General features: G+C 39.5%; 2 protein-coding genes across 5 annotated transcripts; one reads left to right on the top strand and one right to left on the bottom strand.

Moving 5' to 3' along the window:
• Positions 1 to 208: 208 nt before the first annotated feature.
• fam114a1 (family with sequence similarity 114 member A1) lies at positions 209 to 9,272 on the top strand. 3 transcript variants are annotated; one of them, XM_082164428.1, is made up of 14 exons: positions 209 to 352; positions 432 to 542; positions 1,591 to 1,908; positions 2,038 to 2,122; positions 3,301 to 3,482; positions 3,684 to 3,818; positions 5,176 to 5,328; positions 5,466 to 5,592; positions 6,056 to 6,141; positions 6,224 to 6,424; positions 7,410 to 7,549; positions 7,631 to 7,703; positions 8,476 to 8,529; positions 8,665 to 9,272. In XM_082164428.1, the coding sequence occupies exons 1-14, from the start codon at positions 224 to 226 to the stop codon at positions 8,788 to 8,790; spliced, it is 1,920 nt and encodes a 639-aa protein (XP_082020554.1). In that variant the 5' UTR covers positions 209 to 223; the 3' UTR covers positions 8,791 to 9,272. The 3 variants fall into 3 exon arrangements, with proteins under 3 accessions (XP_082020554.1, XP_082020553.1, XP_082020555.1); XM_082164427.1 differs by having other exon boundaries at positions 5,466 to 5,631; XM_082164429.1 differs by lacking the exon at positions 209 to 352 and having other exon boundaries at positions 415 to 542; positions 5,466 to 5,631.
• Positions 9,069 to 26,972, bottom strand: LOC309494941 (uncharacterized protein). 2 transcript variants are annotated; one of them, XM_082164432.1, is made up of 12 exons: positions 26,689 to 26,972; positions 23,800 to 24,000; positions 23,271 to 23,687; positions 21,489 to 21,590; positions 21,267 to 21,338; positions 17,088 to 17,135; positions 12,195 to 12,242; positions 12,033 to 12,071; positions 10,958 to 10,984; positions 10,029 to 10,076; positions 9,475 to 9,534; positions 9,069 to 9,362 (listed from the first exon to the last, which is right to left on the bottom strand). In XM_082164432.1, exons 1-12 carry the CDS (start codon positions 26,765 to 26,767, stop codon positions 9,262 to 9,264), a joined length of 1,242 nt encoding a protein of 413 aa, XP_082020558.1. In that variant the 5' UTR covers positions 26,768 to 26,972; the 3' UTR covers positions 9,069 to 9,261. The 2 variants fall into 2 exon arrangements, with proteins under 2 accessions (XP_082020558.1, XP_082020559.1); XM_082164433.1 differs by having other exon boundaries at positions 23,800 to 23,923; positions 26,689 to 26,971.

Below are 26,972 nucleotides of genomic sequence, written 5' to 3'. Positions count from 1 at the left end.
TAGGGCTCGTCCGGGATTTGAACCCGGGACCTCTCGCACCCTAAGCGAGAATCATACCCCTAGACCAACGAGCCAGACTTAAAACAACGAGTCATATGACAATTCACCAAAGTTTAAGATAGAACGCTAATTTACTCTTTAATTTTGTCTATCATTATAAACAGATTTACAGTGACTTATGTATTTTCTTAGTGATAGAAAAATGTGTTTTTCTAATTTTATAATGATTCAGTTATCTCATTACTTCACATTCCCAGTTTTCCCATTCCCAAAACCAACTCTGAAACGCATCGCCATCTTAAAAGCCGAGATCGAACAGATTAATACCTCACTCTGTCAGTCCCAAACAGGAGTGAGTACTACGCAACATTTTACTAAAATGTTTACGCAAGATGTGATAGTTTGTCTCTTATCTATTTCCCTATCAACAGAGTGCCAAAAGTTCAGGTGACGTCACCGGCCACAGCCGCACGCGACCCCGCTGCCGACGTGGCGCGAGCTCGAGCGGAAGGGTTGCGCGAGCGCGACTGTCAGCAGAACTGGTAAGAAGGGATGACTCCATAATTTAACTTTACTTCAGAAGAAATAGTACTACAAATGTTAATTTTGCATATATGTATCTTGCGTTTTAGCGCTATGCTCTTCTCCATAGAGTAGCCTACTTCCATATGTCGCGTTTGTTGTTATTCTTATGGATGATATTTAAGTTAAATTCGCTTCTGCGTTCGCTTTTGATGTGTTCGCAGAATATTGGAAATACTTTAACTTTCATTACATAAAGAAGAGACAATAAAACATGCAAATAATAGGGAAACGAATAAATGATTTATGGTCAAACATAGACGTTTGATTTCAGCTAGTAGAAATGGAGCCTTGGGGGTATCATAAATATGCATGCATATTTTTGTATAAAAACTGTAACTTGTAACCTGTAGTTTATAAACGGCCTTATATACAGTCTGTGTATTCATTTTCTGAACGTTTGTGTACAAACTAATGTTTGAATGTTGCTTAGTCATTTACTGAACGTATATTTACAAAGTAATGTTTGAATGTTGCTTGTACGTGCAAAAAACAACCGCTAGATGGCGCCGCAATCCGCATCAAACAAAGGCGCTTGACAGTGCGGCACCATTCAGGGACAGTACTGTGTGTGAATGCAGTTCTGTGTGAATGCTTTTCTTTTCACACAAACCTACACATACATATTGGTTTCACAATAATAATGATAATAGTAATAATAATAATATCAATAATATAGTACTTTTTATACAGAAATGAAGATAGATGCTAAACCCAAATTCTAAATTCAGGACCTAACCATAACACAAACCTGCTGACATAATTAGATAAAAAAGATTTAAAAAAAGATAGTCACACTTTAGATTAGGGTCTAAATCTCATTTTTAACTAACTATTAACCATGACTTTTGCTTCAATAAACTGCTACTGCTTATTAATAGTAGTTATTTTGCAAACCTTAGTCAGAGCTCAGCTGTCTCAGCGCCAAGCCGGAAGTTAGTGTGTGTAATCATGGCCTGCTGCACATGGCCTCTCATTACACTTTGTTTGTTGATCTGTTTTTATCAGAGCACCATGTCGCAAGATGAGAACGTGGATGACCTCACTGCAAAATCTCCCCCTTCCCTCCACCCGACTGCCTCTGATGAAACTGGCCCCATAGCTGCCGTCAACACAGATGAGGTCCCATCTTTATCACAACTTTCACTTGGCAAATCGACCCCTGACCCAACTAATGTGGTAGCGGAAGAGCACGGTACACCCAAAGCTACTGAAGAGAAGCAGGTACACCAATCAGAAGAAAAACCTGAGGGTCAGGTGACTGAATGTGTGGAGTCAGTGAGCTTAGACCCAGATGTTACGCAGGAAGAAGCAGAGGGAACAGAGGTACATTCAATAGTGCTGAGCTGAGTTTGGTCAAAATAATATTTTGAGCCATGATAGTAAATCCATAACACAATTTTTTGTGTATATTTTGTGACTGTATCCTTCGGCTGTGCTGATGCATGCTATCAGCCCCTGGATGAGTCTAAATCGAAAGGCTGGAGTAGTTGGGGCTCCTGGGGGAAGTCACTTCTGACCACTGCTACATCCACTGTGGGTAAGTCACCATAGCAACCTGTCACTACAGCGAGATTGCCATAGTTAACCTTACAGTAGATCCTTCCACAGTTAACTGTTAGATAACACAGTCACAATAGCAAATTATACATATGAGAAGGGCTGCATGATATGATAATGCTTTAAGTGTGTAAAATATGATTGAAATCATATTTAAATATATTTAAAAACCTAAAATGATTTAACCAATATATGTTTCACATTCTATTATTTTCTCTTAAATTTGATCATCATCAATGTAAACAAACAAAAACGATTTAAATACCAACAACTCAACTTGGTAATATATAGTTATATAAACATGAAAACCTGACATCGAGAGCATCCAGGTAAACAGAAATACCTGAAACTAGGGGTGGACGATTAGTTATTCTATTGTTATTTTATTTTATTTTATCTCTGTTATTATAAATAAAAAACAAAGAGGCAAATTGCAAACAATAGTACAAATACAATACATTAGACCTGAATAATCAAATGTAAAAATAAAACACTGCGTAGCCTTCACATTAATTAAACATACATTGATTCATATTGAAGCTAGAAAAAATGTATTCAGTCAAGAGCAGTGAGTGATTTTCTCTTTTTCTTTTGTTGTTTGACAGACAGCAGCAGGTATAGTTTTTTAGGCTGCTATCGCTTTAAGACCTAACGCACGGATCCTATTGACATGCATCCGATTTCTTTCCCAACTGTTTACTTTCACTTAAGACATAACCGACTGTGTTTATGTGAATATTCGCCAAGACAGGCATTTTGACATAACTGTGTGTATTTGACCATTCGAGTGCAATATGCCGTGAAAGAGAATTGAATGTCCGAGAGGCGGCTTTCTGTGTGTGTGTCAGACAGCACGAGAACCGCAGTGAGTTGTTTTCTGCAGTTTATTGCACTTAATAACTTTTTAACATCAACCAATCACACGTAAGTGCCCAGTCTATATGCAAATGTGAGACATAATACTAAAAAATCTTTAGATCTTAGCCTAATGGGTCTTAGTAGGTAATCAGGTATTATAGTAAACACAGTTGTGTGAATGTAAACTTTTGAAAAAATAAATCAGATTATTTGTCAATATCTGTTCTATGCATCAGGCCTTGCAGAGTCAATTCAGCCCTAAAGTTTAATAATATTCTTCAATCTTTTGATTTTCCTTAGGTCAAGGGTTAAGCTCTGTAAAAGAGAAAGCAGGTGTGGCGCTCCGAATGCGTCAGAGCTCATCGTGTGAGGAGGCAGAAGAGGCCCATGAGCATTCCGGGACAGAGATGGCAGAACACGTTCATTCCGAGGAGGTGCACAGAGGAGTACTGTCAACCATCAGCAGCGCTGTTCAGAACACTGTGAGTCAGTGCAAGGATATAACACACTTCATTAGTTTTAACATGACTTACCATGATCACAGAACCTACACTTGATGGTGCATTTAAGAGAGCACGAGTTTCGGCTGACAACTTGTGATTGAATCACCCAAGATGAATTAATCTTTCTTGTCCCTCCATCTTGGACACATTTTCATGCACCATTTTTTCTCCCTCTCGCAGGGAAAGTCAGTAATAACAGGAGGTCTGGATGCTTTGGAGTTCATTGGAAAGAAGACCATGATTGTCTTGGCAGAGAGTGATCCAGGCTTTAAAAAGACTAAAATACTGATGCAGAGAACTGTGTCTCTATCTCAGGTAAGATGGTCAACAAATGCTTCAAATCTTTCTTACATGATGTAAAACCCTAGCCTACTGTTACTTTACACTAAGGGTACAGTACAGAGGCTATGCTATATTGTGAATATGTAAGGAATAATTGACGACAGGCCGTTGAATTATTAGAAAAATAATGCACACCCGAGGTGGTAATGCGGTCACGACGCGAAGCGGAGTGGCCGTTACACCTCGGGTGTGCATTATTTTTCTAATAATTCAACGGCCTGAAGTTAATTATTCCGCTTATACTACAGTTACCACACCTCGAAACATTGTTCAGATTATGTATTTCAAGACGTTTGTAAAGTTTTTGTCATTAAAACGCTCTTGTATGTAGGACTAATTTCTTACGCATCTAATCCCATGCCTCCGTTGCTAATTCCAAAACGTCATTTCAGAGTTAGTAACGGAGGTTTGAGCCACTGATAGCAGACTAAATGCTGGGGACACACGACTCGCTGACACATTCTCTGACTGTTTTCATCGACTGCAGCAGATTTTAAACACCGACTTTGAACACAGACTGAACGCGCTGAACACGCGTTTGGGCATGATCAGTCATAAGTATCAAATTACATTCATAACCGGCCTTAAAGTGTGTTCCCGGCTTTATGCAGTTATTTATGCAGTTATTAGAGAGAGATGTTGCAATAATGAGACAGAAAAGCATGTGCGTCAATATTATTATTTATTAATTAATTCAATTCGTTTTAATTAATTCGTTCATTCTTTTTTTTTTCTATTATTGACAGATGACAGTAGACTAGCCAAATAAATGAAACCCAAAGCCCTTTTAACAAGTAGGCCTATCAATAATTATTTATTTGTTAAATTATCTGCAATAAAAATCCGTGCTGCAGGACTATCCATTTATTTAGCCTATATTCAGTTTAATTTTCTATTGATTAGATAGGACTTTATAGTTTATTTATTCAAATTAAACTGCATGTTTCTATTGATTGTGAAGCTAGACATTGAAAATTGCAGATCAAGCGCATGGGGCAAAATGCTTTTACTTGTTATGAATTGTATCCTATTTTCCGTTATTACAGTTGACTACGCGAAGTGATATGGAACTGTAATGCGGTCAAGACCTGCCTGGAACTACTTTAGCCGTGCGTTTCCCTGAAAATAATGCACACCTTAGAACGTTCGTCAACCAATCAGATTCAAGCATTCAACGGCCCTGTAGTATAAAGTCCTACAACTGTCATACAGTAGAAGATTATTGCATTATTGATTTTAACAGTGGTTTTGTGGGAAAATCCTGCCATATTTTCAGTAGGTTTGTCTGATACTTGCCTGATGTATGTCCTTATGTTGATTCTGTCTGCAGATGTTAAAAGAAGCAAAGGAAAAGGAGAGAGAGAGACTGAGCAGTCAGATGGTTTCAGAACCAGCCGCCCACTATGGGATCTTGTTTGATGATTACCAAGGCTTGTCTCATCTCGAGGCACTGGAGATTCTTTCCAATGAGAGTGAAGGAAGGGTTAGTAACACTCACTACATACTGTACATTCACCCATATAGTACCTGTTACTATCCAAAAACAAGCTGAAATGAGCTGTGTCATACAAAAAAAGTCCTTATATTTTCCTCTTTTCATTGTGTTTCTCTCTATTTCAGGTGCAGGAGTTCTTGTCCTCTTTGGAAGAGGAAGATTTGGAAGTTTTGAAGAAGGAGCTGATTGCGATTAAAGAGATCTTCATCACTCGTGAGGAGGAGGAAGCTGATACCGCCTCTGGGGAAAACGGTGATCTTAATTCCCAAATTCAGTGTTCCACTCCTCTCTGTGAGTCTTTAATTGCTAAAACATAATTAGTCAAATCCAGATCACAATCTGGTGTGAACAAATCCAAGACCACAATCAAGATCCTGTGAGGGATAAATCTTTATTCAATTTCTGCATTAATGGATATTAATCAGGTTAAATGGTCAAGTTCACACTTTTAAATTTTAAATCTAATCTAATCAAAGATTTAGAGTTAAAATGATTAGTTATGTAATCTACATAATTATGAAGGCTGTGAAATTATTATAATTTATAATTCTGGTTGAAATCACCATACCACAAGTATTGGAAAACCCAGTATTAGCAAATCTCAATGAACAGACATTGATTTGATATGACAGGTGACTCAGTCAGAGCACTATAAATATTTCAGTCCTCCTCATTTCTGCCCATGGGTATAACATTTATGTGATCTGTGTTTCAGCTGCTGATGGAGAGGAGTTTGTCAGTGTTCTTACTGAGCTACTCTTTGAGCTCCATGTTGCAGCAACTCCAGACAAACTGAGCAAAGTACAGCCACACACAGACACACAGACACACACACACACACACACGTTATTCACAAATACTAATCAAACCGTGTGCCCTGCAGGCCCGAATAAAAGCTCATGATTGGGTGCGAGAAGTGGAGCAATCCCGGGAAGTTGTCAAGAATGTAACAGAGGAATTAAAGGAAGAGTGCTCCGCCCCTTGCCCCGATCCAGAAAAGGGGGAACAAAAAGAAGAAGAAAAGGGAGAAGAAGGAAAAAACGATACAAATAATACAAAAGACGGAAACTCGGATGATGTTGAGGTGAGAAATGTTTTGAGTGTGTCGTTGAGTCTGAACTATATGTACTGTATATTAAGTTTCTTATTCTCTGTACACATAGAATGTGTTCTGCACTATTTTTCCATTGTTTTACTTATACTGTAGACTGTCGTCGCAATGTGCATACTATCCATCCTAAATAGTATGTGAGATTAGAATAAGCAAGGCTGCCAACTCTCATGCCATGTCGATTTTCTCACGACGCTCAAGTTTAAAGAAGTTCAACTTTTAAAAAATGCGTCTCTAGACCTTGTTGTTTTTTTGTTGTTGGTTTTTTTGTTGTTCCACGGACCTGCGTCTCACGTTTTTAACTGCAAAAACACATTCTGTGTGAACCGGCCCTTAGGCTGTATTTATTTGAAAAAATGGTTAATATATTTTGGTCATTTATTCCTGTGATGGCAAAGCCTTCAGTTAACTCCAGTTACTAGTGTCTATTTAAAGAAATAGTTCCCCTAAAATTGTTTGTCATCATTTACTCACCCTCATGCTGTTGCAAATTTTCTTTCTTCTGTTGAACACAAAAGAAGATATTTTAAAGAATGTTGGTTATCAGACAGTTGACGGTAGCCATTGACTTCAATAGATTATTTTTTTTTCTACTATGTAAGTCAATGGCTTTCGTCAACAGTTTGATTACCAAGATTCTTTAAAATATCTTCTTTTGTGTTCAACAGAAAAAAGAAACTCATACATGTTTGTAACAACATGAGGGTGAGTAAATGATAACATATTTTTGGGTGAGCTATCCCTATACAATTTTTGTGGATTTTTTTTTTTTTTTTCAGGATTTCTTGAATTTTGAATAGCATTTATTTAAAATATAAATCTTTTGTAGCATTATAAGTGTCTTTACTGTCACTTTTGATCAATGTAATGCTTCCTTGCCGAATAAAAGTATTGCTTTCTTTAAAAAAACAAACAATATGTATAACCTTTATTTGAATGTGTACGTTTGTGAATGTAGAAGGTGTATCTGTCATCAGTGGGCAGTCTTGCTGAGGTGACCGCTCGTAGTATAGAACAGCTACACAAAGTGGCTGAGCTGATTTTACATGGACAAGAGCTGGAGAAGCCAGCCTGCCAACAGGCCAGTATACTGGTCAGGTGAGTTCCTCAGCTGTTTCCATAAGACAGTATTGGACAAGTCCTTTTATCAGCTGTATAGTGACTGTTGTGTATGTCCAGGTTAACCAGTGCCATGTGTAAGGAGGTCGGATGCCTGGCCCGAAAGTTCTCGGACACATTACTGGCTGTAGGGGTGAGTCTGACTGACCCTAACGTATGTTCCTGGTCTTATTTTGAACTATTTATCAGTGGATGTTATTTCTAAAAACTTTCAAATATTATAACTAATACCTCCACCTCTGAAGTGACTTCCCTTTTCAGTTTGACTTCGGTTTGGTTTCCTTCAGTTGATGCCCTCTTATTTTTCAGCCCCTCCCTTCCAATCACATATTTCATGATCCAATCAGTTCCTGTTTTTTTCTACTGTGGCACAGCACAGCTAAATTTAAAGAGCAAACAAAATTTTGTAGCAAAGCAACGGAATTAAGTCACAACACTGTAGGAGCAGTTGCTCCTCAAAATTGGACAGTCGTATCTGCATGTGTTTCCAGCACATAAACTTACATTTATAACACGTTCGTTTTACTCACATTGAGAATATTTTGTTATTTAATGCTAGAAAGAATTTGTATTCATGGATTTCATCCGGTCCCTTTCCACAGGTGTATTAATCAAGCACAATGCAGTCTGCATTCATAATCTAGGTGCTTGATTTTATACACCTGTGGAAAGGGACCGGATGAAACCCATGAATAGTCTTGATTTCCCAGTGTTGCCCTGTGATTTTGTGGTGATGCTCTGTGGGCCACTGTATCACTTTGAAATGCGTCACATTATGGAAGTAAAACAGGTTGCATATGCTCTTGCATGTCAGTGTTGTTATTGTTAAATAAAACTATTTATATCTCCTGAAGTTTAAAATGAACATCCTGCTGTTTTTTGTCTCTCTATTTTTGTCCCTATAGAATCAGAGAAAGGCAGAAGAACTAAATCCTCTAGTGGACAGTGTGATGCTGGAGGTAAAATATGATAATTTTCATAATGCACAGCTAACAAATGAGGAGACGGCTATAGGGGTTTTGATGATGATGATTAGAATGACTAGTTATGATAATGACGACCCTTCATCACTGCACTGTGTCTTGTTTCCCCAGGGTTGTAATAGCACTACTTACATCCATAATGCATTCCAGCTGCTGTTGCCTGTTCTTCAGGTCTCACATATTCAGACCAGCAGAACCACAGTCAAGCCAGTCCCTGAACCAGCATCCAAAGAATAGTGCCCTCATTCTGTGTATTGTGTTTAGGTATGTTGCTTCAATATGAGAGCTTAAACCAAAAAAGTGCAATTCTAGTCTATATATAGACTCTTACAAAGACATAATTAATCAAATGAGATTGAAACTCCTAACTTATTTAGAAAGCTGCTTGTCCACTTTAAATATATGTTTGTTCTTTTTTTAAGTGACTTTACTAAAAATGAAGATTATTAATCATGTGTTGCATTGTCTGAGCAGATTTGGAGGTCCAACCGACATTCGCTTAAAATAATGAACAGTTACACAATTACCAGTTTTTATTTTGAATAAAATTTACCAAGAACATAATCTGTAATATAAATTATATGAAACTAAAGACTGAAATTATAAATACAGTAATGGTTTTTTTTAGCGTGTGAAAATGTCCAGTTCTCACTGTTCTCAGTACGTCACATATTGTTCGTTAGTTAAATAAATAAACTTTCAACCAATTTAAAAAAGTGCCTCTGCTGTTTCTCGTTGATTTAAAGGGTTAAAGCTCCCCATTTTCTTATGACTGGAACAAGAAAAGTTGTTTCGATGATGCAGGGAAGCTGGAGATGGAAAAAGAGAGAATGGAGAAGGTGTAAAATGACAGATATATCAAATGAATAATTCTGCTTCTTGATGGTTAATGAAGATTGAGAGGCTGGAAACGTCACTTACTTGATGGTTCACAGTTGCCTTGTGCTGCCAGATGTTGGAGCTGATGTGATTTTTTAAACTCTGTAAAAAGAACAATATTTATTAAAAATGTGTCTTGTAGAATTCAACATTAGCCTTGCCAGGAGTCCATCTGTAGTGCAATTTATTTTGCCCCAAGCAACATACTGGCATCAAAGATCTACCGATCATTAGCTTGTGTCATCATCACTGTGACCGGATGAGACATTATGCAAGATTCAAAGAGTGTAAAACACTGTTTCAGGCTATACTGGATAGGAACTAGTAGTGACAAGAGAGTATACCATCATCAGACAGCAGACTGTTTTACATCAGCTGATGGATGAGGAAATTAATGTGGACATCTTTTTGAAGTATTAATCTGCTTTGTAAAGTCTCCACTTAGATTGAATTTAAAGCATACAAATGCTGTTTAATATTCCAAACACATGAAATGCTTGAGGGTTTGGACTTTTGAGGCATTTTTAAATCCAAACTATAAATGATCTCTATTATACAGAGAAAAGCTAGACTCATCCTCATCCATTTATATTTACCTTCCTTTGTTTCTGGGGCATTACATTGCTCCTCTTCCTCATTTTCATCTGGAATCAAGTCAATTTTGAAGTCAGTTTTATAAATAGAAAAAAAAAGGTATTTTCACAATACACATTGTTTCAATCAAAGCAGCTTTTTTTTTTTTTCTTAATTGTCACGGAATGGAAAGCACAGGATTGTGGGATAATCAAAGGCAGCTAAGGATACATCTATGCTGCCTTCAAAAATGTATCAGATGAAGGTATCTAAAGAGACAGGAAGTGAGGCTAACATTGGATTCGGACGTGCCCTGATGCCTTCCTACCTTGGAATGCATCCTCCAAAGGCAGCATTTTTAAGCTTTCGGATGAAACTCATCCAGGCCTTGTCCCTTTTTATGTACATTAATTATTTAAAGGGATATAGTGACGTATGTTCCCGGAAGAAAACGAGATGTTTCAGGGAGTTCAGAAACAGTGCTTACTCATATCGGGAATAACTCCCTTTAGAGTGGAATCTTGTGCTTTGTAACTTTGCAGACCTCTTTCCTGCTCGAACGTCAACATTACACACTAAAGAAAGTTGAACATGTAAGAAAGCAGAATACGACCCCTCTATTGTCTTCATGACTTGTAGTTGCATTTAGCCGAGCTGGGCAATAATATATTTAATATTTTGCAAACAATCAAGCATTGAGATTTGCTATACAGTACATATTGCTGATAAGGTTGGATGTACTATATATCCAATTTTAAATATAATATTGCTGGGTGATAATATAGTTTACATTTTGTGACAATATAAAGAATCACGCAGTTGTTTCAGTTATGCTATTTATGTGATATGCATATTCTATAGGTCTGTGTATTTAATGCTATTCAATGCTACTGTGTTTTTTTAATGTGTTTCTTGAAAGAATATGTAAATGTGTTAAATGTCTCATTCATACCTGTAATCTCAAAGATTGGTGACAATCCTAAAACATGAGAGACCATTATAAAAAAATAAACACACAGCCACCATTAATAGGAATACATAAATACACTGTACAGGAGACCAGTTCCTCAATACAGTATACAACCCTTTTATATATATATATATATATATATATATATATATAGGATGTGGTTGTCATCCACACACACACACACACACACACACACACACACACACACACACACACACACACACACACACACACACATTTTGATTGATGTAGGCTTTACAGTAGCATACTCCTGCAGGTTTTAAGGAATAACCCATCCAAAATGAAATTTTAAATGAGTTTCATTCTTCCCGGGAACAAAAGGAGTAATATACTGTAGAAGAATGCTATAAAAGTAGATGGTGACTTCAGCTCACAAAATGGCATACAAAGCTTTCAGAAGATTTGGAAGAGTCGCATATGCATATGGTGCATATGCGACCATGGTGCTTTTACCATGGTGCTTTTATGTCCTTTTTGGAACTTGGCGTTTTCTGGTCCCCATCCACTATATGGTAATGAGCAACGTGAACATTCTCAAAACTGATGTTCCACAAAAGAATATGCTCTCTCTGTCATATGGGTTTCTAACAACTTGAGGGGAGTAAATGATGACAGAATTATAATCATTAGTGTCCCTTAAATTGCTCCAAGGACATTTCTGTTGTAATTACTGTACCCTATAGGTGCGTCCCAATTTGCGTACTTATCCACTATTCTGTGCCATTTTGTAGTTTAAACAGTGTAATTAGTGTGTTCACACTGAAAAAATGCACTTTAAATTCCCAGATGATGCCCTTAATTATCCGAAAAACGAAGTGTGGAATCCTGGACACTTCATGCACTCAACTGTCACAACTTTATTTACATAATGGAGGGGGAGGGACTATCAGACACAGATGTTGAGTGACATAACTGTATAAAAGTCATACTCTACATGGCTGAGTACATTGTGTGAGTGCATAGTGTATAGTGTGTCATTTGGGAGACAACTTATGCCTCTCTCTGCATAAAAAGAAATATCCAAACAATCACTTACTTTTCTTGTAAATACGGTCAGCTACCCTGAGCAGGTTTTCTGTGAAAGTATAAATTGAGAGTTAGGTTGGTTTGGAGTTAGTCAGTGCTGGTAAAAACATACAAGGTTACTTTACAGCATTTTGATAAAGCACAAATCTCTTAGAGCAGGATGTTTGTTTACCTTCGGTTCTGTTCACAGTTGAAGAGATCTCAAAGAATACATCATCATCTATATAGAGAAACAGAAATACATCAACCTTTAATAACTAACAATGATGCAAGTATAAATTATATATAAAACAAAACAACCTTGCTGCGTGTACTGCTGTATAACGGACTGGTCACGGGCACGGCACTTGCATATTGTTGCCCTGTTGTTGGTTTGATTGCTTCTATTGCTCTCCACATTTGTGAGTTGCTTTGGATAAAAGCGTCTGCTAAATGATTTCCCCCCTGTAGTCAATAATTATATCACTTAAAACTTACCTTTGATCACCAAAATGACACATTTTAAAATAGTTTTTCCTTATAGCTCCAAATAGCTTGAATGTAACTATACACCCTCACTTAATTTAGTATACGCGGTTCTATGAATATGCAAATTGGCCCCGTCCCCACTCACTCACACCAGCTCAGAGATCCACTCGTTGACGATCACACGTTGACGTAATTGGTTAGGCAAGGTAGTTTGTGACGTCAGAAACACCAGAAAAACAGTTTTTGAGGCTGTCTTTTTTTCACTGCAGTTTTAAGGAGAAAATACTCAGCAATGGTGTTGACTTGTGAATTTGCACATGCTTTGTCTTAAAGGGCTGGTTGATCATGATTTCACTTTTCTAACTTTAGTTAGTGTGAAATGTTGCTGTTTGAGCTTAAGTTACAAAGTTACAATCTGCAAAGTTACAATGCTGCTCAAAGTTCAAAGCAAAGGAAGATATTTGCTTTTAAAGAAATTGCTTTTTAAAGGGATACTTCACCGTTTTTAAAAAGGATAACTATAATGAATGGTGGAATAGCACTTGGGAGCACTTCGACTCGGCGCAGTAAAAAGTCACTCCTGAAAAATCCTCTCCCCCTCTCCCTCTCACTTCTGTCATTAGAACCAACGTGACTTTTTACTACGAAGTGCTCCCAAGTGCTATTCCGCCATACATTATAGTTATCCTTTTTACCCGCTTAGAAAAGTGCCACGTTTTATTTTGTGTCACCATACTTGGTCGTGTAACTACTCCTATAACTGTATTTAAATAGGGAAAATGTGGAGGTGTTTGGTCGCTTCTAGCTTCATCTCTGTTTGGGTCCTAATGAATGAACTGGGCAAAGCTGTGCTATCAAAGTGTCGCCGCGCACCAGATCGATTAAGTGTACGCACTAAGACAAGAGAGGTATGTATCAACTCGTCTTAGTTAAGGGAATAACATAGTTTAATATGAAAAAACGGTGAAGTATCCCTTTAAGCACTACAACAAACGGCTGGTAGGAACTACACAACATTCCTCCCGGGTTAGTGACATCACCAACCCTAGAATTTACATAAACTCCGCCCCCAGAACACGATTTATAGATTATCAAGACAGAATATGCTAATCAATGACTAGAAGATAACTACACATAAGCCACATAAATTCATCAACTAACCATTCAGAAATGTCCTGTTGCATTCTACATGTTGTCACTTCTTCTAGTCTCTCCATCATTGCCTGACTCTGGTTTGAACATAAAAGGCTAAAAGTTTTTGTAATTTTCAGTGCATGTCTGTGTGAGGTAAAAGCAAGCGGGAAGGAAGTCGACCGGAAATTGAAGCCGGCCGCGTGCCACCATCTTGTAGCAGAACTTCACTTGCGTTAGCATTCCATTGACTCCCATTCATTTTGGCGTCACTTTGACAGCGAATAACTTTACATCTGAGGCGTTTGAAGACTCTATTTGTCCATTATTTATTTCTAAAGAAACACGACAATGTATAAAATGCTCCATTACCTTGTAGCTTATGTTATGGGCCCGTAGAAGCAGTTTTTGTAAAAGTAGGCTAACGATTGCGTCATAACCACGCGACTCTCTGTCGCACAGTAGAGAGATTACCGTATGGACAGGAAGAGAAGCTCGCGGGCAATCGGGGGGACGTGGAGGCAAAATGACAAAGTAATTAATCAGAATACCTAGCAAAAGTTGCTCCTGCTCTAAGCTCATGGACACCTCCTACTCACACTCTCCGTCTCTGCAAGTTTCGGAAGGGAATGATTCAGATTTCTCATGCCACAGCCACTAGAAGACAGACGGGTTGCTCACGTCACATCTACGTCGTCAAGCTCAGTTTGAGTCGGTTTGAGTCTGCGCGTCAGGAACGGAAGTCCTAAAAAATCGCTAAAAATGGGCTTCACTTGTCTCAATTGAGTTCCAATGAGATGGCTCTGTCCACTTCTTATACTGTCTATGGGTAAAAGGACACAAGCTGTTGAAGCTCCGCCCTCTGTGCTGGGAGCAGCAGCTCATTTGCATTTAAAGGAACAGACACAAAAAGGTGCGTTTTTGCATGCTATATAAAACTAGATGTACCACATCGCGGTACAAAATATGACCGCCGCTCAGGCCTGCACTGGCTTTCCACAAAAATAAATGACGTGGAGTAATTTGGCTGTATTGCGTGTTTATGTATATACCTAAAAAAAGTAATAGTATGTGCATGTCTGTCTGTGTGTGTGTGTGTGTGTGTGTGTGTGTATGTGTGTGTGTTTGTGTATGTGTGTGTCTGTGTGTGTGTGTGTGTGTGTGTGTCTGTGCGTGTATGTATGTGTGCGTACATGTGTGTTTGTGTGTGTTTGTGTGTGTGTGTCTGTGCATGTGGATTTGTATGTGTGTGTATGGGTGTGTGTCTGTGCGTGTGGATGTCAGTGTGTGTGCATGCTTGCGTTTGTTTGTATTCCTGCATGTGTGTGTGTGACAGTATCATCCTAAACCAGCAACCCTTCGCTCAACAGCACCATCTACAGGCCGATGAGTGTACAGTCACTAAATGTGCACATAAATGAATTTATTTTATACCCCCCCATGGATGAAATTCTACAAAACTTAGCAGAGGATACCCCCAGAGGATGTCAAGTTAATCATACACATGAAATATGGTGCAGTTCTGAATATCTCCACTGAAGATAGGGGCGATTAAAGCAGAATAATATTGCATTTTCATTTTTTATGGGAGGGGCGCAAATCACAAATGAGTGATTATGGGCTAGGTTGATGTGGGCCCTTAAGAGCAACATACCATAAAAATGTCTTCATCCTCGGTGCCACGGTTCAGGTAGTTATTTAGGAAAAACTGCATTTTTTGGGGTTTGGGGGGGCCCAGTGCGGGGGGGGGGGGGGGGGGGGGGGAGTGGCCCCCGGGGACCAAACGAAATTTTTCCGTAGAAGTCTAGTGGGGCTACATGCCCACCAAATTTCATGTTCCCCGGTGTTTCGGTGTCCCTGGTATCGTTGACGAAAAATTTACGGGGGCCCCAGCGCGGGGGGGGGGGAAGTGGCCCCCGGGGACCAAACGAAATTTTTCCGTAAAAGTCTAGTAGACCAACATACCATAAAAATTTCTTCATCCTCGGTGCCACGGTTCAGGTAGTTATTTAGGAAAAACTGCATTTTTTGGGGTTTGGGGGGGCCCAGCGCGGGGGGGGGAGTGGCCCCCGGGGACCAAACGAAATTTTTCCGTAGAAGTGTAGTGGGGCTACATGCCCACCAAATTTCATGTTCCCCGGTGTTTCGGTGTCCCTGGTATCGTTGACGAAACATTTACGGGGGCCCCAGCGCGGGGGGGGAAGTGGCCCCCGCGGACCAAACGAAATTTTTCCGTAAAAGTCTAGTAGACCAACATACCATAAAAATGTCTTCATCCTCGGTGCCACGGTTCAGGTAGTTATTTAGGAAAAACTGAATTTTTGGGGGTTTGGGGGGGCCCAGCGCGGGGGGGGGAGTGGCCCCCGGGGACCAAACGAAATTTTTCCTTAGAAGTCTAGTGGGGCTACATGCCCACCAAATTTCATGTTCCCCGGTGTTTCGGTGTCCCTGGTATCGTTGACGAAAAATTTAAGGGGGCCCCAGCGCGGGGGGGAAGTGGCCCCCGGGGACCAAACGAAATTTTTCCGTAAAAGTCTAGTAGACCAACATACCATAAAAATGTCTTCATCCTCGGTGCCACGGTTCAGGTAGTTATTTAGGAAAAACTGCATTTTTGGGGGTTTGGGGGGGCCCAGCGCGGGGGGGGAGTGGCCCCCGGGGACCAAACGAAATTTTTCCTTAGAAGTCTAGTGGGGCTACATGCCCACCAAATTTCATGTTCCCCGGTGCTTCGGTGTCCCTGGTATCGTTGACGAAAAATTCAGTAAGGTGACAAAAAAAAAAAAAAAAAACTTTGACAATCCCTATATGACCGCTTTCGCTAGCTACGCTAGCGGCGGTCATAAATATCTGTGGGGTATTTTGAGCTAAAACTTTACACATACTCACTCTGGGGACATCAAAGACATATTTTACATCTTGTGAAAAGGGCATTATGCCACCCCTTTAAAGCACATTAAAAGGGGGACCATAGGGGAACTTTAAGGGCATATTAAAAACACCACATAGACATATAAACATTAAAAACTTGATTTTCACCACAGGGGGACTTTAAATGTAAATGTAATCATATAAAACTATATAAAAATAGGACACACAAGTCTATTAGCAATCTCTCCATTTATAGTGCCTTGTAAATATACTAAGACCTTTAACACTTATTTGACATAATTTCTTTATTACTAAAACTAAAAATAATACAAACAAATAATTATTTTACAAGAAAATGTATGCATTGGCCTACTTTTTTAAAATATGGTATTACCCTATTTTAATTATGCCTATGCCAATGGTAATATCATGGTATTCTTCCTAAGAGGAGCATGTACATATCAAATGTCATTATGAATATCACAGTATATTTCAAATACCACTGATACCAGTACCATGGTACTGCCATGGTTTATTTACACAAATTTAACAAGGACACTTTAGCCAAACAATCACAAGACAAACACTTGCTTACCACCCATGCTGTACATTTCTATGGACACATCAGGGACATTGCTCATCACTGAAAGCAAAAATTTGAAAATGAATTAGTTGTCACATCTGATCTGTGTTTGTGTTTTGCTTGAGATGGACTTTCAGTAAGGATATGTTTTTACACAACAACAATGTACTAAAAAAAGAAGACAACATTTTCAAAATGATCCCCGTTCACACGGATCTGCAAAAATGACAATTAAGGCTGTATTATGAATGTCAGGACAGTAGTTGGCGATGTCACTTTGTCAAACAGGACTTGTCAATATCCAGCGAACACATAATATGCATGCGTGAACATGTAATACGTTTTTGCCAGAGATGGGACCAAGTCACACATGTGCAAGTCTCAAGTGGGGCTGCATTCCAGTCCAAAATTGTCATGCCCTTCACTCGCTAACTTCCCTCCGTCTCGTTCACTCGGATGTACGTCATTGCGAGTGCTCACTACTGCCGGAAACTGCAATGGGCTGAATTGGAACGTCCTAAGCCCTTGATCACTTGGAATCAGCTGTGGAGTTGATTTATTATTTACTTTTTTTTTCCCTTTAAGAATTTGTTTAATGCAGCATCCAAATGTTTATAGGTGTGTTTGGGTTGTTTTAAATTAAATATATATATTATTAATATATCATAGAGTTGTCTGTTGAGGTGGTGATTAGATGAGATATGTGGTGACGTCACAATCGTAGTATCGTACTGCATTGTGGGACATATAGGTGCCTGAAGTGTACATTTGAAGCCGACTCGCTCCCTCGGTCAAAATCGAGGGAACGAGGGTCTGTCCATATAAACTTCCCTCGTCCACTTCACGAAGTGGAACGCACTTCAAAATGGCGGCAGGGATTCCCCCAAGGGGAAGTGCTTAGGGAAGTTCGCAAGTGCGTGTCTAAAAGTGGACTGGAACGCAGCCTAAGTCTCAAGTCTTAAGGCCAATTTATACTTCTGCGTCGAGTGTTCGCCGTAGTGTACGTCGTAGGCTACGCACGTAGGCGACGCCGTCGTGAGCATTTATACTTCTGCGAATGTCTGTGTTGCTCTGCAGTTACACCGCCGAAACGCTAATTGGCGCGGGTGGGTTTTAATGTTCCACTGTGTTTACATTCCTCGCGGCTGTTATGAGTTTAGGGGTGCTTCTCATTTCTTATTTGTGCATCCTCGTTTCCTTTCCTCGCTTCCTTTCCTCGCGTCTCAGCTCCGCCCCCTGTAGGATGCGAGGGAAGGCTGCAAGGAAAAGACGCGAGGACGGAGGAATCGAATGTAACTTTTTTTTAAACATTGGAATACTTGATCACTCAAGCGTCACTTCATCGCGTCATCAGCAGCGCTCAAAGGATCTGCCCTTATGTTGTTGAAGTTTGTTTATTCATAATAAATAATAATAAAGCAAGATACCCTGTTGAAATATGTGAGATGTGTGGTTTATATAAACTGCAAAGGTAAAGTATAAATTTAAATGATTGTGACCAATGTGAAGAGGGAGGAGAATTTAGACGTGCGTCACGTTTAAGTCGATAAAACTCTTCCGCATAGGATACACCTGTGTATCCTCGCTCATGACTCCTCAGAAAGCCTCCTAACTCCTCGATCCTCGACTCCTCGCGGTGCAATTAGAGAATTGAGATGTCCTTCAAGATGGCTGAGCTCGATCGGTTTCCGGGTCATAGGATGGAGGACGGAGGAGAGAGGAGACGAGGAGGGATATTGAAAAGCACCCTAGGTTTCTACGAGCAATGGCGACTGAAGAAAAAAAAAAAAAAAAAAAAAAAAAGCCGACTGAAGGAGTCATACAGATGGCTGTATTTCCACACTTCTTTTAACCTTCAAGTCTCAAGTAAGTCCCAAGTATTTTTTTCTTGGGCAAGTCAAGTCAAGTCAAGTCAAGTCAAGTCAAGTCAAGTCAAGTCAAGTCACAGGCTATGTCAAGTCAAGTCAAGTCCTGTAGTAGGTCAAGTCAAGTCCAAGTCAAGTCACCTTATTATTGTAATTTGACCTGCAGAATCTGATCTTAATAAAGTGAAAAGACAAGATATAAGTAGCCTAACTGTCAGTAAATCACAATAATTTGGATTTGCATTGTAAATACTCATGTTCAGTAAAATACATCATGGAATCAAACAAAATTGTAACTTCATAAAATTATTTATTTTTCACTTCTGCCAACAGTGTTTTAAATGTTTTAAATTGTCAACATTGAGTCCATAAAACAAATAAACAGCTTAACATCCAACAGACTCCTCTCTGAACACCTCCCTCACTCTCTCTCAAACACAGTTTACGTACAACATTAAACTTTGTTACATTTCTCCTCTCTCTCTCTCACACTCACTCTCACACACTCTCTCTCTCTCTCTCTCTCTCTCTCTCTCTCTCTCTCTCTCTCTCTCTCACACACGCACACACACACACACACACACACACACACACACTCACTCACTCACACACACACACACACACACACACACACACACACACACACACACACACACACACACACACACACACACACACACACACACTCACTCACTCACTCACTCACTCACTCATTCTCTCTCTCTCTCTCTCTCTCTCTCTCTCTCTCTCTCTCTCTCTCTCTCTCTCTCTCTCTCTCTCTCTCTCTCTCACATACACACACACGCGCGTTTTTTTTATTTTTTACGCGGGCCTACAGAGACGCGTTTTTTTGACCGCCTGCTTATGGGGCGGGCAGCTAGCGGATCGTTAGGAAAGATTAGATGAATGTGATCATTTATATTTGGGCCTTTTTTGGGCCTGAAATCGATGATAAAACCTTAATGGCTACTTTAGCTATTATTACATTAGCTAACTACCAACTAACCAGATAACATTAACAAATTGACAAGCACTAGTTGGGCAGAATGGCTGTTAATGTTGCATGTCTTGCAAAGCGCTGTTCGTCTTTTGCCATCTTGTGAATAATTCTTGAAGCCGAAAGCGATGACCCTCGGTACCCCTCCGGCTGACCTGTTGATGTGATATCTGATCTAAGTGGGCGTGGTGTGCGTAAGGTACGAGAGGGCATGACTGATGATAGTTTCATGATCCAGTCATGACAACGCTATTCTCAGCCTGCGCTCCAGCTGGGTAATCAACTTGATTTTTAAAAATAATTTATATATTTTATATTCAAACTGAAAACATGATGTGATTAACACTCAAGTCATTCAAGTCATCGTGTCTCAAGTCAAGTCAAGTCCCGAGTCTTTAACTTCCAAGTCCGAGTCAAGTCTCAAGTAGGCCTATTTTATTTTTTGTCAAGTCACAAGTCATAAAAATAGTGACTCGAGTCGACTCGAGTCCAAGTCACCAAGTCACAAGTCCCCATGTCTGGTTTTTGCTGTTTACGTGGAGGCGGTAAAGGCATAGTTTTCAAAACCCTGAACTTTGAAACCCATCTTCAAAAGCTTGCTTTTTCAGGCCCCCAAAACGCCATTGTCATGTAAATAAATGGCCAAAACGCATACAAAATTTTCTGATTTCAGTTCGTTTTCGGTTCTCGGTTCAGTTTCCTTTGTTTTCTTTGTTCATGCTATTTTGTTGCCATGATTTTTTATCTTGTTTAGTCCCAGTGTATTTATATCGCTGTTTTGGGTTCAGTCTTTGGCTGCGTCCGAAAACTGATACATGCCGACTTTGGAGGATGCATTCCAAGGTAGGAAGGCATCAAGGAACGTCCGAATGCAATGTTAGTTTCACTTCCTGTTTCCTGAGATACCTTCATCCGATCGATTTTTGAAGGCAGCATAGATGTATCCTTAGCTGCCTTTGATATCCCACAATCCTGTGCTTTCCATTCTGTGACATTTGAGCTAGATAGCGTCTGAAAGTTGCGGCTGGTCATCAATTTGTATGTAAATGTAAATTTTTTATCAATATTTTCCACTTATGTCATATAGCAAAAAATCACTATTGTAGTCATTAAATTATTCACTTAGTTTTCACCAAAGCTCTCTCTATTTTGCTGTAGATCATTAAACCGTAACACTGCCTCAGAAGTCAGTCCGAAATCAGTTTTGTGAGGAACCTGTGCGTAAATGCTGCCTGTCCTCAAGTTTTTGTTTCATGCTACCCTGAAAATTGCAATTAGCACAATCATAGAAAAGCTTTGCGACTTTATAAACTTGTTAGTGTCACTCACAATTTTCTGTTGGCTTGCTGAGCTGATGTCGGCTGGCTGAAACCGGCAAAACTGTTAACAACTGGGACTTTCCTAAAGTGAAAAGACCAAAAACAAGATTGATCCAAAAAGATTTATCCAATGTGATGTTCATTTTGTCAATTATATTATCATTATGGATCCCAAACTGAAAACACCCCAGTGTCAAAGGGCTGTTGATTGACTTGTAGAAGTGATACTCACTATGTTTGCTCTTGATGATCAGGCATCCCACACTCAATAGAGCTACCACAACCACAGTCAGTACCAGTGCCAACCACACTGAAGTGATCACACCCCAGCCCTCTAGGAACAAGGAAATGAAGTATAGCAACAGAAACTTTAACAAGAGTACAGCGAAGCATAATACATGAATGAAACATGAAAAACAAAACAGCATATAATATATCAATGCTTAAACATCAGAAGCTCCAAGTTTACAATGCCCTTGTCTTTAAAAGTCTTACCAAGTTCATTTTACACTTACATTAACCCAAATGACCTCGTGTGAGTCTGGCAATGCACTGTCTGAAAGGATTTGTGGTTTTGGACGAGTCAAACACTGAATAGACTGGTTGATATATTGCTATAATATATTTATCAAAAGTTAGGTTGAATTATGAAGTCCTGCTGTCTCCTTCCATGCCCGAATCAATAGACAGGATAAAAGAGTCTCAGCTCTCCTTCAGAGGGAATTTATGAGAGAGGTAGAGATGCTTGGGTGAGAACGATTCACTGTGTATTTGTAAAAACATATTTGATATGATGTAATCAGCATGGCTGAAAGAAATATATATGCTGAATTATTTGTATTTTATTTTAAAAATGTGCTAAAAAGTCCAAAGTTTGGTACAAATCAACTAATTTCTCTTTTTGCTCAGAAATCACACACACACACACACACACACACACACACACACACACACACACACACACACACACACACACACACACACACACACACACACACACACACACACACACACACACACTCATACATACATACATACATATACATTTACAGTATATATATATATATATACTGTATATACACAACAGTTCTTTCTGGTTCTCGAATCTGATTGGCTGAGAGCCTTTTTCAGCTGCGCGATATTCACCCAGTAACAGCACTCTAACCGTTTCACCGTTTGTATCACTCCACTTGCGCCGACTGTCATAGCGGTCAAGCAAATCCACCATATATTTTTTTAAAAGACAACCGTTGTTGTTTCACGAAATGTAGTTCTAAAGTCCCCCCTGTGGTGAAAAACAAGCGTTTAATGTTGTTTATATGTCTATGTGGTATGTTTTGCCATTTTTGCCTTTTATTAGGATAGGACAGTAACTAGACAGGAAGTGAGGTGGGAGAGAGAGGGGAAACGGGAACAGGAAAGGTCCACGAGCCAGGACTCGAACACGGATCGCCCAAAGCACAACGGCACTACATGTCGGCGCACTTGCCCACAAGGCTATCGGCGCCGACCTATGTGGTGTTTTTAATATGCTTTAAGACAAACCATGTGCAAATTCATAAGTCAACACCATTGCGGAGTATTTTGTCCCTAAAACTGCAGTGAATCAAAGACTGTCTCAAAAACGCGGTTTGAAATCGCTGGTGTTCCTGACGTCACAAACTACCTTGTAACCAATCATGTCAACTTATGATCATTAACAAGTGGATCTCTGAACTGGTGTGAGTGAGTGGAGGCGGGGCAAATTCATAAGGGCATATTCATAGAACCGCATATACTAAATCAGGCAAGGGGGTAGAGTTACATTCAAGCTATTTTAAGGCATGTATAATTATTTTCAAGAAAGAAAAACAAAACATTTAAATATGGTGATCAAAGATGAGTTTTAATGGAATATAATTATTGACTACAGGAGGACTTTAATTATATTGGCCTCTTAAAATCTGGTTTATTATCGTTTGTTTTGTGCATAGCATGGCATTGTGAAAGATAACGGTTTCTGACGGTTTCTCACCTTTTTTTGTTTGCGTAACTGGTAACACAGCAGATCTTGCTGTTTCATTGTGCTCCTGGTAGTAAAAGAGGAAACTGCTGCTAGTCGTTTGACACTTAAGCTCATGTGTAGAAGCTGTTACTTGCAAAGATATTGTAGTTGTTTTAAGCGGAGAGGTGATTGGTTTGGCAGAAGAAGTGGTTTTTAAAATGGAGGTGTTTTGTCTTGGATGACTGGTGTTTTGTTGTGTGGGTTCTTCAGTGGACATGTTCAGATCTGGACATTTGCTGTTGTCTGGTGGGAGGTAGCAGTAGAATAGTGTCTGGTCATTTTGGGGTCCAGTGTATAGTTCAGTCTTGTTGAGAAACGCAAATACGCTAATGTTCCATCCAGTGAGATTGCCTGCCTTCATTGTCAGAAGCACCATCACATCCCCTACTATGAAATGTACAACATGCACAAAGTTATTATTATTGGTTATTATTGTAGACAATAAACAACAAGCAGCAGTAAATTTCACAAATAAAATAATAATAAAACAATATCCCACCTGACTGTGAGGTATTGTTGTGGAGAAGTCGCAGATCAATTTCAGCCTTACACAGATACCATCCCTCATCACGTCTGTGTTGACTGCTGGCATTTATAAGTTCTGTCACACACGGAGGGTCATCCTGACCACAAAACTTTGCATCATTTTCAGGTCTGCAAGGGTCAAAAGGCTCACAGCAAAACTGAATTTGTGATACATCTGTGAACCCAAAAAAAAAAGAAAAAAAAGAAGATAACTCTCTTACTTCAGATTTTAAGTCATGTGCAATACCCACATTCAGTGAAGTTTAAACCCATGTGCCAGTTGTTCTTAAAAAAGTTTTCTTTGTATTTATGTTGGTTTTATAGCATATTAAGATTTTTTTTATGTAATGTTTTTTATTTACTTAGTCACCATGAAATCAAAATGATTATTTTATATGGAATATTGCAGTATTTATTATAAATAATTTATTTGTGCTCTTGTAATCTTTAGTCAAAATAACTTCCCCTCCCTCTTGCAGCAACATCTCTTCTCTGATGATGTGTTTCCCGGTGGGAGAGTGGGACAACCTGTCACTCACATGAGATCATAGCAATAGAGTGCAACTGTGCCCTTTTTTCAGTAGCGCTGTTGCTGGAAGTATTTTTTTTTCCCATTCGTTTCCCCATAGGGATTTAAAAAGAGTCTTTGTTAAAACATTATGACCCAAGCCAACCAGCTACAAGGTGAATCACAACATTACAAACTTTGATTTGGAAAATCTGATAAAAAGACAAAGGTACTCAGACTGTGAACTTAACGGCTCATCCCATGAAGCATTGCGAACAGCCCAATCAAATTAAAAACAAAGGAGAAATATAAAACTACACATTACAAAAGGTGGCGTAGGCGGGACAGGAAGCCTCCTGGGCGGTGCCGGCAATACAGTAAGCCAGGGAGATGCCGGCAGTTCAGGAAGCCAGGGTGGTACCGGCAGTGCAGGGTCGGCCTCCATGGCCGTGTGTGGGAGAGCGGGTATCTCAGAGACGGCCTCTGTGACAGTGTCTGAGACAGCGGACGGCTCTGGTACATCCCAGGATGTCTTTCGAAAGAGTAGGGGTGTAACCCCGGCATCCTGGCCAAATTTGCCCAGTGGCCTCTGTCCATCATGGCCTCCTAATCATCCCCATATACTGATTGGCTTCATCACTGTCTCCTCTCCACCAGTAAGCTGGTGTGTGGTGGGCGTTCTGGCGCAATATGGCTGCCGTCGCATCATCCAGGTGGATGCTGCACATTGGTGGTGGTTGAGGAGATTCCCCCCTTCTATGTAAAGCGCTTTGAGTGCTGAGAAAAGCGCTATATAAATGTAATGAATTATTATCGCCCACCCCCAAAAAAAACATTCTTGGGAGGAGCCTTGGGGGTGTGTGCCAACCACACACACAAGATAGCCATGACCATCATGGTCAGCTTTGCGGACTCAGGGGCTGAACCCAATGCTGGAGCGTACTCAGGGGCTGGAGCAGACACTGGACTGTGCTCAGGGGCTGATGTAGATGTGTGTGTGGCCCAGGAAAGGACCATCTCTTCGATGACACCAGAACTGACAGGAAGAGACGGCTCTGGAACTGCTTCCTCTGGAGCGGGCTCTGGAATTTCACTTACTGGAACAGGCTTGGGAATTTATCTCACTGGAACAGACTCTGGAATTTGACTCTGGGATTCCACTCACTGATTCCACTAACTTGATGAAATTTAAACTTGGTTTTAATAAATAGAACATTAGTTATTGCAAAAAATACAAAATAGAATTGTATTTGGTCTCTCTTTTTATGTAATGTTTATTTAACCAGGAAAATTAAGTGTAACAGACCTAAATTTACATTTGATACAGTGAGGACTTTGCTATAGTCTATAGCCCTATTGTGGCATTCCACTTATTATTTATATAACGTTTTATCCAATACAGATTGTTTCAAAGCAGCTTTACAGTGATAACAGGAAAATGATTCAAAGATGCAAATAGAGTTAATTTCTCTAAAAGAAAAAAGGGCATCAAACAAGATCATCAATTATTAAATTAGTTCATTTAATCTATAAAGCAGTTCTGCAGAAAAACAGTGATGTCATCGTTTAGCTCAGTTTAATAATCATGTTTAACTGTGGAATTCCTTGCGAAAAACTATATTACCCATGATGCTGTACAGAAAATTACACCAATCACACACACACCAGTATTCACAATAAAGCGTTACTTAAACTCCACAAACACTAACAGAATAGTTTTTTATGTTACAGCAAAAATGTAAGCTATTATCATTTGCTCATTTTAGTACTCTTCATCTGACACCTTTATCATGTAAACTGCAATGTTTTGAGAAGTTGTTCTTCCTATTTTCTCAAACACCAGCGTGGTTTTCTGTTTCTGTTGACAGGTTAGAGTGCATGACACTTCCTGTCTAAAAGTTAGAAACCTAACAAACCATACCGACCAACAGTTTTGTGCTCAGAGACAGTGTCTAAAACCATAAAAAACAAATGTGTATTGTTACTGTTACAGTTAGAATCCAAAGTTTGACCTCACACACATACACGTGTCATACACGTGCAAACAGTGGTTTTTAAAAACAGCACATGTCCAGACCAGAGTGGTGTAATAACATGTGACAGAGAGCCAACTGTTTTAAAGTTTAATTCTACTCAAATTTAGACATACAGAAGGTTCTGAACAATGCACCTTATTTCTAAAAGACATGGACAATACTGAAGTTTACTCATGCTGTCAATCATACAAACATTTTCTTTCGGACCACACTTTTCTCTGAAACACACATGCTCACAAAACCCACACCACTGCCACATTTCCCTCACTCACGCCTGCTCGAGGACACCAAAACATATTCCTTTGCTATTTTTACTTACTTTGAAAAAACTCTGGTAGGCACAAGATGAAGGTGAGAAAGAAGACGATGCAGAGTTTGAAAGCACCTGATCTCGTCATGGTAAAAGACGGTGATGACTGCGCCACTGTAAGGTCGCCAACCTCTCAACTTGTTGACCATACATTGGAAATCTCACACACTCTCACATCTCACCCATTATCTTATCTAGTCCCACATTTAGTTTTAAATAATCCTACGTACTTAACCAACAGATATTTTCAGCATGTCTCCATAACGCTGTCTTGATTACATAGATGAAACGTT

The sequence above is a fragment of the Leuciscus leuciscus genome (assembly GCF_965113295.1).
Source record: "Leuciscus leuciscus genome assembly, chromosome: 3".
NCBI lineage: Eukaryota > Metazoa > Chordata > Actinopteri > Cypriniformes > Leuciscidae > Leuciscus > Leuciscus leuciscus.
The sequence above is the reverse complement of the archived record's forward strand: the minus strand, read 5'-3'. Positions and strand labels throughout refer to the sequence as shown.